The sequence below is a fragment of the Dermacentor silvarum genome, chromosome 11, assembly GCF_013339745.2.
Source record: "Dermacentor silvarum isolate Dsil-2018 chromosome 11, BIME_Dsil_1.4, whole genome shotgun sequence".
In the NCBI taxonomy this organism is placed as follows: Eukaryota; Metazoa; Arthropoda; class Arachnida; order Ixodida; family Ixodidae; genus Dermacentor; species Dermacentor silvarum.
The window spans coordinates 108551855-108566958 of NC_051164.1; the positions used below are offsets into that span (position 1 = coordinate 108551855).

The 15104-nt window shown below is 45.7% G+C and overlaps 1 protein-coding gene across 11 annotated transcripts in view; it reads left to right on the top strand.

The window, feature by feature from the left end:
* Positions 1-15104, top strand: part of LOC119433463 (F-actin-monooxygenase MICAL3-like) — a 417931-nt gene that overhangs the window by 344373 nt on the left and 58454 nt on the right. For 10 of the 11 annotated variants that reach the window (XM_049658165.1, XM_037700684.2, XM_037700685.2 and 7 more), the window contains 4 exons: positions 4987-5120; positions 6987-7087; positions 11643-11678; positions 14450-14521. In XM_049658165.1, the coding sequence (XP_049514122.1) occupies positions 4987-5120; positions 6987-7087; positions 11643-11678; positions 14450-14521 (343 nt within the window). The remainder of the gene's footprint in view (positions 1-4986; positions 5121-6986; positions 7088-11642; positions 11679-14449; positions 14522-15104) is intronic. The other variant, XM_037700679.2, reaches the window with a different exon arrangement.

Below are 15104 nucleotides of genomic sequence, written 5' to 3' on the forward strand. Positions count from 1 at the left end.
GCCCTGTTGTGGGTGATTCTATACGCTCGGCTAGGCAAGTCGATCGGCAAGAAGGGTGGAGGGACGAGCGTCGTGAAACGCCGACGTCTCTCTTCGAGTACGACGCGGGCCAGAAATGGAACGTGCAAGTCACCGTCGGCCAATGGCCTCCACTGCGCTCAGGCAAGTGAGTAGTCCTACATGTGCGAAACGGAACACTCGATTTGATATTGTCACTGTTCCAACTTTGGAGTACTTCATTTAGCGATAATAAAACCGCGTACTCTGTTTAACTTAACAGGCTGGAGGGCACTCCTGGGGCATTTTATTCCATGCATACATTGTCTTTTTTTCTGCTTTGATGAAAGACACTGATAGGGTTTTGATGATTGTCGTTAAAGTCGACAGGGCATCACGTCTGGCTCCTTTTTACTTTCGGATTAAAGGACCAGCTCAAGAACATAGGAACACAAGAAAGAACGGAAAAAACAACAACACTTATTATAGTTCATTTATTTTGTCGGACGGGTTCTTCAACCATAAACCACCTTGTGATCTCCGTGAGACTTGGAAGTGTAGACGCTACTCGTGGTTGAAGTATTGGCGTGTTGAATTGAACACCAATCCCTTTTTGTTTGTTTAATTACAACGAACGACACTTGTAAATAAACATAACAAAAAAAAAAAAGCGGTTGGGGGGCTAGATATCTTTGCCGAGGACGCCTGCTTGTTTTCATCGCTCGTAACTGCGTGAGTTATAAGCCCACTAAGTTGTTATATTTCACACTCTGCTTGACATTGGGCTTGCAAGTACGCTCTTGGCTTGCAAGCCAGTTCGTTATTACGAGCTTCGCCGAGTCGCTGTTGCACTACGTCGTCCCTCCGCTTTGCATCGAATTTCCTTTCGCAAGCGTCGTCGTCCCTACTGAACACTGGACTGTATCTGTTGAGCCTCGGATGCCCTTGAACCGTCCTCTCTGGTGGCGGACTGGGTTGTTAACAGAGACACTCGCGCCTTGATAAACCGGGTTATGTCAAACGGCAGAGCCTCACCATGACTGCACTCTAGGGACACAGGACGTGGCGTTGTGCGCCGATCTACTTATTCCAGCGGCGGCATCGTCTTCCGACGAGCGGGTCGACCTAATTCCTTGCCGGAGAGTTATCTCTGGAAAGAGAGCCAGCCCGCTTTGACGCAGAGACGGCGCAGCAGACGACCCCGCCTGTCTCGACGTCCTGTGGCACGCTTGCTCGCTGGTGCGGTGCGGGCTCCGGAGCTGGGGGTTAGAAGCTACTTGTCTCGCCTTTGGCGACACCTCTGACGGATATGCGCGCGACGCCCGTTCGCTTTGGACCGTGGGTCCAAAGCGTGGGTCTTGGCCGTCGTCCAGCCATTGAGTTTCACTCCTGGAGCCGTGCTTCGGCCCCCTCCTTGTGCTGTTGCAACACGTCCGTCCCTTGGAGCTCTTCAATTACGCTTGCACCGCGCTCATGTCCCCCTGCTGGCTTCCTTTCTATAGCTTTTCGTGTTTATGCCGAGCTTTGCGTAAATAAAGCTATCGGGAGACGGAGTGACGCACGGGATGTTGTCTCTGCGGACGCTTTGAAGCTACAAATCCGTTGCAATTCCGACGGTTTCGTGTGAAATGGATGGATTGGTGTAATCGCTTGTAGCTGAGGGGTCTTGTAGACGTTTTTGCAGTGCTGTGTTAGGTCTGTCCATCTGTCACAATGGAATAAGCGTTTATGTTTACTTAATGCGGAACAATGCGCTGCGCAGACTCGCCTTCGTACGCAGTACAACAAAACAACGTATGCAAAACTAGGCCTTCCCTATTCAAGTAAATTTAAAGCACAGAAGTTTAATATAATACGTGTGCTTCCATGCAAATACATGTAATATACTTTCTAGTGAATAGTCGGAGCGTATTTCTCAACTGTGTTCTTGCAAGAATTGTTGGGACTGCTCGTCACTTCGATACTGCTCCACTAAAATAGATGTACTATAATTATGTAAGGTGCATATATTAGAACAGCAAAGCGTCGAAAGCAACATATCGCTTTCGAAAGGTTTTATCAAGGCGACTTTTGAAAAAAAAAAAAACTCGGGCAAACAAATTTCACGTAAATTGAAATCTGGCTTTGTCCGCTATGGCAAGCTATTTCAGTTAATTTCTGCAATGTGTGAATAAGCGTATAAATTGCGCGGCTTGTATTTTTTACGAAACCAAATTGGACCATTATTATATTGCAACATCGGCATTCACAAAAACACAGAATGACCACGTCAAGATCATTTCATATATAGAGCGCCTTCTTTAGGTTGCCGTTGCTCTTCAATTTTCATACGCGGTCATTCATATCATGTCATGCTTCTATGAAACACAGCTTTGCCTCGTAGTGCCGTGAGCGCGCTGAAAGGTTTAAAACCTTTGTATCCTCTTTTTGTATGGGCCCTTCTTGCAGTTGTCACTTGTTTTCTTTTTTTTTTTCTTTTTTTCATGGTTTCCTTTTTTTCCACGCTCTCTTGGGCTAAGCCAGCTGCTAGCCTGTCTTGACATATCATTACCATGCAATAAAATCAATAATGGAGTACCTTAAAGTGACCGGATTTGTTACTCGTCACGAAGGGGGGTGAGCATTGTGAGACAAGTTAAAAAATTTACCGCGCCATGCAGTATGGAATAAGATCCACTGTTGCCTATCTAAAGTAATCGTAAAAATAATAATTGTTATTTTAACATCTCACACGTGATGGCAGGGAAGTTGGCTGTGAAATTATTCAAGCGAAGCTTGTATTGCCTCACTCGTGTCGGCGTCGATGTTGTTGGCGTACGAAAAAAGAGCCAAGCCGCGCGAAACTAAAAATTGCTCGTCGGGCTGAGGAATCGAACCACCGACCTGCAGGTTACGAGAACACCACGCTAACCGATTCAGCCACTGTCGGTTTCTTTTTTTTTTTTTTTATTGCCTGGCTTTGACACACAACATTTCACCAAACGAACCGTCACAATAAGAACACACAGGGTACAGATGTACATTAGGTGAAGGCGTATTCAACCAGCATCTTGCTGGCTGCGTCTAATTATAATTCCCGCAAGTCCACCAGTGGCTCTACTCCTGAGAGCCACTCGGTAGGTTCCGCTGATGCTTCACGAATTTCACCAAACCAGTGCATGCTCCCACGAAAATAAATTCGTGCAGGCCGTGCATCCTTGTCAACGTAATATCCTGCCATTCTGGACCTCCAAATACAGTGGAGGCCCATAAGCATAATCAGCCACTGTCGGTTCATCATACGCGCCGTTTAAAACGGGGTTTTATATGCATGAAGAAGTATAGACGCGGCGCCCGCAGCTAGGGTGCGCGCGATCACGCCATACCTCCAGTCAATCACGGGCGTCCCCTCCCTCCGAAGGAGGGAATGAGTGTGATCGCTTGCCATGCGCCCGCCGTTTCCCGCCAGTTCAGGCCCGGCAGTCAGATGGGGCGGCCGCGTTTGGTTCGTTCTGCCGAAGAGCAGGCTGCGTTGAAGGAACGGTAACGGCAACGGGCCCGTGAACGTCTCAAACGCTCAAAAAGCCAGCCAACCCTTCCCCTACGGTTGGACAAGTTTCGCGTGCACCCCTGTTCCCGGTAGTTAAGGGAGGGGTTTAAATTTTTTTTTCCTGAGAATAAAATAGTGCCCTGCAGACTTCTAATAGACATATCTGTCTTTATTTAGACATTTTCTTTTGTCTGCTAGATCTTTAGATTGTCTAATGATGGCAGTCATTTAACGAGCTTGTTAATTTTGTCTTCTCTGTGGTTCATACCGAGCTCCCTGCTTGCGACAACTGTGGCTGCGAGGAGACGATCAAGCACCTCCTCTGTGACTATCCCCGCTACATTGTGGCAAGAAAAGGGCTCGCGAAAGCGCTTGCAAAACTGGACGATCGCCCCTTCACAGAGGAAAAAGATTTAGGACACTAGACGGGTTTCGGCACTCAAGGCCTTAAGGGCTCTGCTGAAGTTCTTAAGGGCTTGTGAATTCTGCGGCCTACTTTGAACGTTGTAGCGCGTAGGGTCGCGTTATTGTGCGAATTTTTCTTACTTCAATTTTTTATTTGTTTCTTCTATCACCTTTTATTCCCTTTACGCCTTTCTCCAGCACAGGGTAGCCAGCCGGTACTTACACTGGATAACCTCCTTGTCCTTCTTTCCCTTTCTTTCTCTCTCTCTCTCTAAATGGCTACAATTTTTCTATAGGTCGTCTCAAAAAAGATATTGCGAGCTAATGCTATCGCTCTCTCACTGCCGTAGTTGCTCTCTGCTGTGATGTATATCAAGACGGAATAGGAATGATATGTTTGCGCTGCATCTCTGGTTTATATGCTTGCAAATGGTTGCTTTTATGCAGCTGTACTTAATGGTCGAAAAAAAGTCTCGTGCCGTATCTTCACAGAGTGTGTGTATATATCCTGTAGACTTCGTGGAATCATGTCTATAAAACATCTAGATCAGCATTTGCATAGGACAGCTGCTACAGCCTCACGGCTATTTTTCTCCTCTGTGCATATGAGGTGTCGCATAGCAAGTAACGCAGCATCTCTGGTTTATAGATTGCGAAATTATTGTTTTTAGACTATCTATCCGGCTGTAGTCGACAAAAATGTAACGCCGGAGGGTTCCGCAGGACGTACGTCTGTCTGTAGATATCCTGTAGACTTCGTAGACTGATGTCTACAAAACGTCTAGCGAGGAATTGCTGCTGCCGTGTCAACGCTCTGCTCGTCCTCTTTGTAGACCATGATCGACGAGAGCAAGTGCTTCTGCTGCCATAGACTTTCAAATGATTGTTCTTAGACAGTTATACAAGCAAACGACAAGAAGTGTCGATTTGACGTCTGCCACAGAACGTCTGTCTATAGGTATGCTTCACGGAGTGTTGTCTATGGAACGTCTGCAGACGATTTTTCGCGATGAATTGCTGCCGTTCTTTTACCGCTCTCTTCGTCCTCTGTGCAGATCAAGATCGACGAGAGCAAGTGTTTCTGCCGCAAGTGCGGCACCCACGTGTATCCCGTGGAGCGCATCATCGCCGAGAAGAACTTCTACCACAAGAACTGCTTCAGATGCAAGGAATGCAACAAACTGCTCTCGTGAGTGCGCCTCCTCCTCTTTGATATCTTTATGCATCTCTCTGTGTCGTATTTTACCACGCAGTAAGTGACAAGACCAAGCTAGTGGATTCGGAAGCTTTAATTCCAAACCTGTATTTCATTAACCATGAGTATGACCGAAAATAAGAGTCAAAGCATAAACTCAAGGTTTATGTACCGGGGTCGGAACGCTCCGATACATCAACACGAATTCACTCAAAAGCCCTTTGAGGATAGTGTTTGCCTGAGTGCATTGGATGCACGGTTTCCAGCAGAAAATACTGACGTTGACAGCATGGATGAAGACACATGACAAACGGCTGGTGTAGATTCGGACATGCTTCTTGGGTGGTGGCGAGCACACATTCCCTGCATTTGGTTAGTTCTTGCCCTATGGGGACACCGTCCTGTGAAAGGAACCGTGATTGCTTGATTGGGTTGGTCGTGCAAAACCACACAGACGCCAATGGGGACGGCTCTGGATAAATTGTGACCACCCTGAAGGCCCTCAACGCGCACCTACTGAACTGTGCACGAGTGTTCGTGCACAGTTCTTTAGGTGCGTGAACCCCCGACCTCTTGGGCGGAAGCAGAGCGTAAGAGCCATTGATCCACCGCGGTGGTCAACAAAGAAAAGCTTACGAACATGCTAAAAACGCTTTTAGAAATAGACCCTGGCTACGTTTAAAAGCAGACTTATTTACGTACAGGCTCATTTTGCGTTATTTTGCCTGCATCGTGACCAGCGGCGTATGCACAGGAGGAAGAAAAGTAAAGCGATATTATTTTGCCGAGTGTTGTCTTAGCGGACGCTTTTCCTATGAGCGCCCCAGCGATGCCGCGAAGCACGCCGCTCAGGTGCGCAACGTTTGTTTTATCAAACCACCACTAGATGGCGAAGCGGTTCCCTTGGCCTCAAAACCGCTCGGCTGGTCGTTGTAGCGCGCGCGTCAGTTTAAATGCAAGCGGCGAATAGTATTTCGTTCCTGCCGGTAATAAACGCTTCATTATAGCGGGAAATGATAAATAAACAAGCTAACAAAAAATGTGAATCTGCTTACTCAAATGTTTTCTTTCTCTGCTGTCCACTAATCTTACCGTGGCAATTCAATTCGAATCAATTTATAATTAGCGTGTTATGTTCTGCAGCACATGGTTGCAAGATGCACCCGGATCTAAAGCCAGAGGTTCTTTTTTTTTTGTGTGTGTTAGTGTTCAAGGAGTTGTTGTTAGGATCTGTTCAAGAAACGTCCGTATGCAAGAACAAGACTTCGAAACAATAAGACAACTATATGCAGCTTTCTACAACCGCAGAAAAATGCAGAGAGTGGTGTAGTGATATAAAACATATTTGAGGGTGAGCTTCAATGTTCGAACATGCAAGTTGACACGGAGAACAAGGCAATGTGTGACGATGGGCCTACAGCGATCAAGCAATATTTTCGTTTGTAAAAAAAAAGACAATAAATTATGGCAACTCCTGCTTTCTATTTGCTGATGTAGGTCTCGCGGATTGATTGATTGATTGATTGATTGATTGATTTTATTCATCGATCTATTGAGATGGAAGCAAAAGCTGTGTTTTGTCAAAGAGGAACATTAATTACGAGAACTACTTTGATTTGCTGATTGGGGTCTCGTTCATTTATTGATTGCTTGAGTGATTGATTTTATCCGTCTATTCGTGTATTTAATGAAGAACGAGTAAGCACGAAGTCCAGGAACAAAAGGCCAGCAAGAGTAGAAGCAACACCTGCGATAATATTTCTCGCGACCTGGAACGCACATTTTTGTCCTGTCACATCTACGCGAGTGACAAACGTATATAATACGGAGCTGCTTCTGCGCGCGCCTTTCCCGCCGCAGTGTGGACGGATATATGTCCCATGAGGCCGAGATCTACTGCAAGATCCACTTCAAGCAGCTGTTCCAACCCAAGGCTCGCTTCGACAACGACACCGGGCCACGTAAGCGATCTTAACCACCGTCCCATTTGTTTGCCCGGAATGTATCGCCAAACCATAACCGTGTGTGTGTGTTGTAACTTAATAACGTTGCACGCAGCCACTTAGCTTGCATGCTTAATGAAAGAAAGCGAGCGGAGTAGCGGTTTTGCTCTGCATTTCGCTTGTTTTACTCTAACTACTATGTTACTTTGTTATGTGTAATCGCTGAAATAGCGGATAATGTACACTCAGACAAGTTTATACTCGTTAGCTTCATTGCAGGAAATCGTTACTTCTTTATGTAAGCGCTCCCCTCTGTAATGCCTGTTGACTTTAAGGATATGTTTATTAAATAATTTAATAAATAAATATAGCGGATCTATGTAAAACAAGTGATTGGTCTTTTTTTCCCCGCTAAGAAAATATTGCAGCAATAGCCCTCGGTGTTCGTTGCAAAACATTATTTTAGCTAACATTTGGTGTTATTCCGATCTATCCTTGGTAGGAGAACAAGAATAATTGGCCTTGCAAAGTTGGAAGGCTATACGGGTGAAACGAGGACTGCTTGATTTATGGTTCAGAAGTCACGGCAACGTTTATGGGCAGTGACGAAGGTGTTTGACGCGAGGTCAAAGATAATCATTTATGTGAAAAGTAATTAGGCAACTGAGCTCAATTTAGGATACATTCTGGTGTTCTGCACATCTATTGTGGCTACCTAACTCTACACTACTAGCAGAATTATACCTCCTGTATATGCAACATTCAGAACAGACCCGGCAAAGGGGCTCAATTCCCAATGCAACGCTCAATACGTAAAACCGCTGCTAGTAACGCCCTGTATCATCACGTTCTTGCGAAGGAAATGTGCTTGCAGGAATTGGCGTCGCAGTTACGTTGTTTACATTGCAAGTGTAAGGAAGAAATTATCGTTAACTTATGAAGTCAGGGGACTCTGCAAGTTCTTCGTATTTACTCAAAGTGGGAAATGTCAACTCCTTATGTGTCCTTCAGCGACAGCTGTGGAGAAGCCATTTCGAAGGCTTAATAGCTCGAGCTCTGACACGCCCTTTTCGTTGCTCGGTATCCTACTTTTAATGCGCCTGTCGACCTGCAGCATCGCTCGCTTAGTGGAACGGCCGCGCGGAAATTTCGCGCTGCTCTTTCAGATAGCAGCTGCTATGGAAGTGATATTCAGGTCCGTAATGCTTTTTTTTTTCGTGGTAGCTATCTTCGCTTTGTGCAATGCTTCTACGACCGAGAATAGATGTGAAAAAAAAAATGCAAAAGGGCAGAGAGCGGTGCTTCAATCGGCAAAAGCCAACTAGCCGGCACTTGAGGTTTGCATAGACTGTGTGGAAGCACGCCTTTTGTATTGGCATCTGGCATGAAAAATTGCGAAGAACTTTCTTCACCAGCTGTGACATGTGTTTACTACCTGTGAAACAACCTGCTTTTTTTTTTTTTTTTTTTTTTTGCATACTTACCAATTGTTGAAGTCTCCGCTGATTACGAGCGTCAAGTACTCCACAGTGAGAAAAAAAAACAGCCAAGAACATGCGCCGTAGCTATAATCTCATAAGATCATATGGGTTTAATTAAAGCTGCCCTACGTTCATGGTCATTGCTGTCTAAGGACTAACATAGTGCTTTGGATGGTCTCAGATCCCGGTACTCAGGGTTGGCGTAGATCTACGTAGCTACACATCATCGTAGTTGCAATCATCAGTCATGACTGCGTAAAAAGGCTCATGCCGGCCCGTAGCCGCCGAACTTAAAGCAAAGGTGGCTGAACAGCTGTTCAAAAGCCCTTCATTAAAAAAAAAGTTGATGTAATAGTTCGGGTGCTCTGAGGAAAACTTCGCTGTTCGATTCGTATTCCTTAGCTGCTCGATGTTGCCGTTTGTGGGTGCTGACCCATAAGGTGTTGTCTAGGTATTCAGTGTTCTGAAAGCGAAAGGTCGCGTCAGCCACTGAGGTCAAGGAACATTCTATGCCACGTCGTCTGCTATCGGGCGTAGCTATCAGATGGCAGCAGGTCAGCGTGACATTAATGAATTGCTGCAATCCCTGAAAAAATGTTTCAATACGTATCGAACGTGGAAAGGCAGCCGCTTTGCTAGGCTCCTCAAGAATTTTTATACCGTGTGTTTTTCTTTTTCTTTTTTTTTTTTGTAATAGCTATCAGTTGGGCGTGTTGGTAAACGTTCATGACGGAAAAAAGCGCTACTAAAACGGAGACCTAGCAAGAACGCAAGAAAAAGCGATACCAGTGACTGGAAAAACTTTATTTTGGAAATTTGTTCTTATATACGAAATGAACGTACGTCACAACGAAGCACCTATCGTTGAAAACCAGAATTTCGCGATTTTGATACCACGCGTTGAATTCTGGTTTTCAACGATAGTGGCTTCGTAGTGACGTACAGCCTCCCGCATTTTTAGCTATAGCGCGCGAGCGTCCATCGCGCGTCATTTTAGCGCCTTTAAGCGGCGATGTTTAAGTGTTTTTTGTATTATTACTATTATCAGCCGATTCGTCAAGAACAACACGTCTGCTTTTCGAGGCTTCCTTTTAGCCTCCCTAAAGTGCTGGTTTAGCATACCGTTTCAGCAGCTTCTGTGACCGCACGCCAAACGGCTACTGCCCGCTACAACCGTGTCCTCGGATAAGCTTTTAGTGTAGTGTTTCGCATCTCCACCGCGTATAGCTTACAATAAATGGCATTGCGCCATCGCGTAGACGGGAATCGAAGGGTTTCCATGGCAACAATGCCGTATTTTGTTAAGCCTCATGACGCATGACAGACTAATCTCATCGAAAACAGCAATAAATCGTCGCAAGTGCGCCTTCATCGAAGTCAGAGGAGGCTGTGCAAAAGCATATTTGCCGTTTATGTATCTCAAAGGCACAACAGCAACAGTTTTCTTTTTTCCCTAGAAGCGGGCTTCATGTGCTCCGCTGCGTTAACCCTCTACAAGGATGACTCAAGGGCAGCAGCGCTAAATCCAGAATATATATAGGGCGCGCGTGTAATTCGCGAAGCTCACTAGTGCGTTCTGAGAACGCGTACTTTGATGGGACGGGAAGCAAAAGCGATAAAATGTATGGCTAGATTAGTGTTCGCGAATTACTTCTGCATTTAATCGACGGAAAGATATCTTTTATGGTCGGCGAAAACTGGACGTCATTTCGTGCCCTTTTGAATTTCGCTCTAAGACCGAGGCAGTCGCCCAGCTCGCCAATTTCGCTGTATTTATTGCCTATTTTGACCGCTTTCCCCGGGAAAACGTTTGCGGAAACTGCCAGCTTGACTTTCCGTCCATTTACAAATGTGATGCATAAAACGTTTGTTAATGATTACTTAGCCTCGGCCCGATGTCGCCACACTCTTTGAAGTGAAGAGCTAGCTGAAGCAGAAGCTTCGAAGTGTCCACAGCCGCATATTGCCCTCTGGTCACCGCTGCGCTTTACCGGTTTGAAATTTACCCTTGACTCATTATTAGCGGTTGCATCAAATTCGCACTTCCGTTCGTTCCACGGCAATCTTTTTACAACACAGTCTCTAATGATCGTAATTCGAAGGTAAAATTTGGGCCACAGCTTGATATTCTGCTCAGAAAGGACGGGTAGAGGTCGCCTCATTATGTCCTCTCTGAAACAAGCATACAAAAACTACAACTCTTCGTCATCGGCGCTCAAATGCTAAGATGCGTCGCTTCCCTAAGAAAGCTTAACACACGTGTGGCTCGTACGAAATCACAGCCAGAACGTGATCGCATTCCGTCAGTCTCACGAAGCCCAGCTCTCCGCTGCATATGGCGCTGCGATTGCAGTTGCATGACGGCTGTGCTTGTTGGCGTCGCAACTTGCCGAGAGGTGCCAGTCAGGATAAGGAAAGGATAAGGAATCAGGATAAGGACGTGTACAGAAGTGATGCAGCACGAACTGCGACAACTTTTAACTACAACGCATCCAAAACAGCGCAACGTGTACGCACGGCCATCTGCACTTATCACTTGCAAACAGAGTCAACAGTATAGTAGTAGTAAAAGCATTACAGGCGCATCTTCCAAATGCAATCTCTTTGCTCTCAGTGCAAGTAACGAATCGGGTCAGAAAACACGGATAACGGGGTAATCAGGGGCCACAGCTATTCATGTTCACCATTCAGCTATTTACGCCTACGAAATAAAATGTACAATGGAAAAAAAAAGTAAATGTTTCCACGGGGGACATTTTCTGTTATTTCGATTCTACGACTTGTCGTGGCTTTTCTATTGTTGCCCTGGTCGTGAGCCGCGCCACGTTGGTAGCGTAGCTTGAACGTGGAACCGCGCTTAAGCCCGTAACGTTTGCGTATACGCTCCTGGCGCCCGCAGAGCTTCCTGAATCACTGCTAACGCTTTGTACAACGTTCGTTCGCTATAGTCTAGGCAGACAAGATTTCTTAGAATATGTTAGCGGGTCCCATTCCTCGCACGGGAAGGTTGCCCTGCGAAGTGCGATTCGCTCTAGCATGTGCTTGTGTTGCCATTTACCGTGCACTAACACTTGTCCTTCGTGTCCTTCAAGCGCTGGCCACGCCCGAAGAGGACGATTCCCAAGAAGGTAGGAGGGCTCCGTTACGCACGTTTGGTTTCTGGCCTCGTCTGCATGCGATAAGCATGTGTGTTTTTGCATGAGCGTTTTTTTTTTTGTGTTGTTTTTGTTTTACGCGAGCTGTGACCTTTGTGTGTTTCTTAACCCTGTAATGCCTGACGTGTCGCGTACGCTATACGCTGAGTTTGTAGCCCCGAAATGCTGCTACAGTCGAACCCGATATACCGAACACGCATATAACGAATTATTGTGTATAACGAACAGCTGTAAAATTCCCTGGAAAATTTTTAATAGCATTTTTCTTTGATATATCGAAATACCTATATATCGAACTTTTTTGTGCTCCCTTTCAGATTCGATATATCCGGGTTCGACTCTATAAAATAAAAATGTTATAGAAAAAGTTTCAAGGGGATTTTAGTGTTGTTCGTTACACGCAATAATTCGCTATATGTGGGTTCGATACATCCGGGTTCGACTGTAGAAGCTCGGGAAACGACGTCGAAGCCCGTATAGTTGCGTTTTCGGTATGATGGAGTGAAGTTGAAGTTGTGGATAGATCAACAAACCAATTATCGATTAAGTAATTGCTATACTAATAAGTTTTAACTCAAATAACATTTTTTACATATGTACTGTAAATAGCCAGATATAGAGGTGAATAAATTGTTCCAATTTCTCTTCATGGAGAACCGTGATTGGCCATTACAGGGTTAACGTGAACGCCACATGTCTGCATTCGGCGTACCTATGTGACTGCTCTTACGAAAATCATGTTGATATAAACGAGAATGAACATGCGCTCTGTCGTCCAATATGACATGCAACAAACTATTTAGCGTTCCAGCAACGAAAGCTGTAAAATGAAACCTGTAGTGCCGATGTTGATAACCAGTTGTCTTACTCGCGTGCAGGGCTAGCCAGTTTATTAGCATTGCGATTAAGTTATCAACGCTTTAATGGGTCTAATGTCAATGATGTCACTGCCAAACACAGCTACTGACGCGTACGTGTGGACGTTCGGATTAGCCTTGATTTGAACACTTGTTGCCACATTGTAACAAAATTTAGGACTTTCTAGCTGCAGTATAGCTGACAGTGACTGGCAGTTGCGTCTACTGCAACTATGGCGATTGAGCCAACCTGTTAATTGGACATTAACCGTTAATTGGACATTAACCGTTAATTGGACTTCATTCTGTCTTCTCCTAATAATGCTCTTGAAAGTAGTCTCTCGCCACCAAGTCGTATTGCGGCTAAGGTATGCGTCTGTGCTACTATGTGCAACAGTTTCAAGAACCCTATCTAGATTACGAATTGCTTACGGAACCACGATTGCGATACCATTTGTCTCTCTCCTTTTCTTTTTCTTTCTCTTTTTTTGCAAGCGTTTTTAAGTATTCGTGTGTTGGGCAGCAAATGCACACCGGTACAAACTAATAATTTACTCAATGGTGACCGTTGTCCAAATGTCGTCTACGTTTAGCGTCGCACGTAGGGAGAATGAAGTGACGTGAATGATTCATTCGCCAGAAATAACGCTAAATAATGGAATCGGCTTTGCAGGCAAAACACTAAACGACGCCAAAGTTTCAAGGCCCACGCGCGACACACCCTACCCTGAAAGAAAAAATGAGAGATTAGGAAACTAAAATAAAGAAATTAGTGCCCCCGTGATCATTGGGAAAAGAGACACTCAGACTTGCATTTAGTCTTCTACGAGTCTAAAAGCTATTTGCCGCGTGTTCGCATGTTAGCTCAGCATTCAGATAATCCTTCCTGGAAAATATATTTTACATGCACACGCCACGTTAGCGCAGCGGCTTACGTTGTGCTGCTGAGAACGATGTCGCCATTGTGAGGACAGAATGCAAAAGCGCTCGTGTGCTTTGATTTAGGTGCATGTTAGAGAACCTGTGGCGGTCGTAATTAATTATTAGCCCCCCCCCCCCCCCCCCCCTCAGCTACTCGGCCTCCCTCATAAACTACAGTGCCCTTTCGGGACGCTACATCCCACGTTTTCTTTAATATATATTTTTTTATTTGGTGTTTCCCCATTGTATTGATCACGTCCGAGCTACCCGTTAGTCCCGTTGCTGCTGAGAAATCCCAGTGTCTAATGTGCCTCTCATCGATTCGGTATAAAACCTTGTGTCTGAGAGCGAGAACATAAGCTTTCAGCTTGACTATGAGTTCTCTCGACGCCTACTTGTTTTCTCCGCGTAAACCCGCACTCTTATCCTCGCACAAATCAGGAACGGGGGTCCACCGTTCAACCCTCGCAGTCGGGTTAATCTCCGTCGTCGTCTGCATTCTGCTCGCTTATCTGAACAGTTTCGCTTATCTCAAAACGCGGATCGTGTGTTGAACGTCGTAGACGATGAACTGTCGCTGCAGCAGACGATCACACGGAAGCAGACGACTTGCTAGTCCGCGAGGACTCAGTTTATATTTGAACGCAACGGTCTTCTCACGCGACCTTGAGATTGTGTACAGTTTTCGCAGTCCGTCTGCAAGGAGTGCATTTCGGTGGTTGTTTAGTGCAGCTCGATCGGGGTGCTGCGATATAGTACGTTTCAACCCCACGTATATATCGTAAGTCTTCTTCTCCTCCTCACTGCTATCGTTGCAGACTATGAGGTCATGAAGCATTAGAAATGATGATCTCGAACAGCCGCCTCGGGCGTAAATAAGCGATTTTTTGAGCAAGTTCCACGTTGCCTGTCTGCGTCGTGACACCACTCCCTCATACAACTGTTCTTTTTTTTTTTTCCACACAGGTCGCCAACGTCGTCACGAAATGATAATCCGCGAGAACATACCCGAGGAGCTTCCCCCGGATGTCGTCAGATGTGAGTGTGCCCGCCTTCTCGATATTAATACCGCGCGCGCGTGCGCGCCACATCCGTCTTTGATGCGTTTGTTTGTTGTTTTCTTCCGCAACTCGGCGGTCGTTAAGACTCCTTCACCTTCGCCACTGTCGTGGCGGCCTTGATAGTTTGGCGACACCACGTGGCCTGCGAGCTAGACTGACGAGCTAAGGGTATACACGGTATCACCCCGTTGCTGCATGTTTGACGTATCTGAACTCTTTAAAAAAAAAGAACGGTCGTAGTAGTCACTACCTAGTGTCACACCATTTGCTGCCTTATTATAGCGGCAGTTGGTAACGATAGAGTTAGTAACCTAACCGACTAAACAAGGTAGTCACTGTTACTAATGGGTATCAGATACAAAGTCCAAACACGGTTAGCTCAACCTGACAGAGATTCTCGCCACTGCTGCATATATCGGCACCAGCCGTGGCGTATTCCACAGTGGGTCCGATATGTGTGTTTAGAATAGAAACTTTGAATCAAGTGGTGGCAAATGCGAGCGGAATTGGTAGCTCAGACCCATTAGTACCGGTGACTACCTTGTTTAGACGGTCGTGTT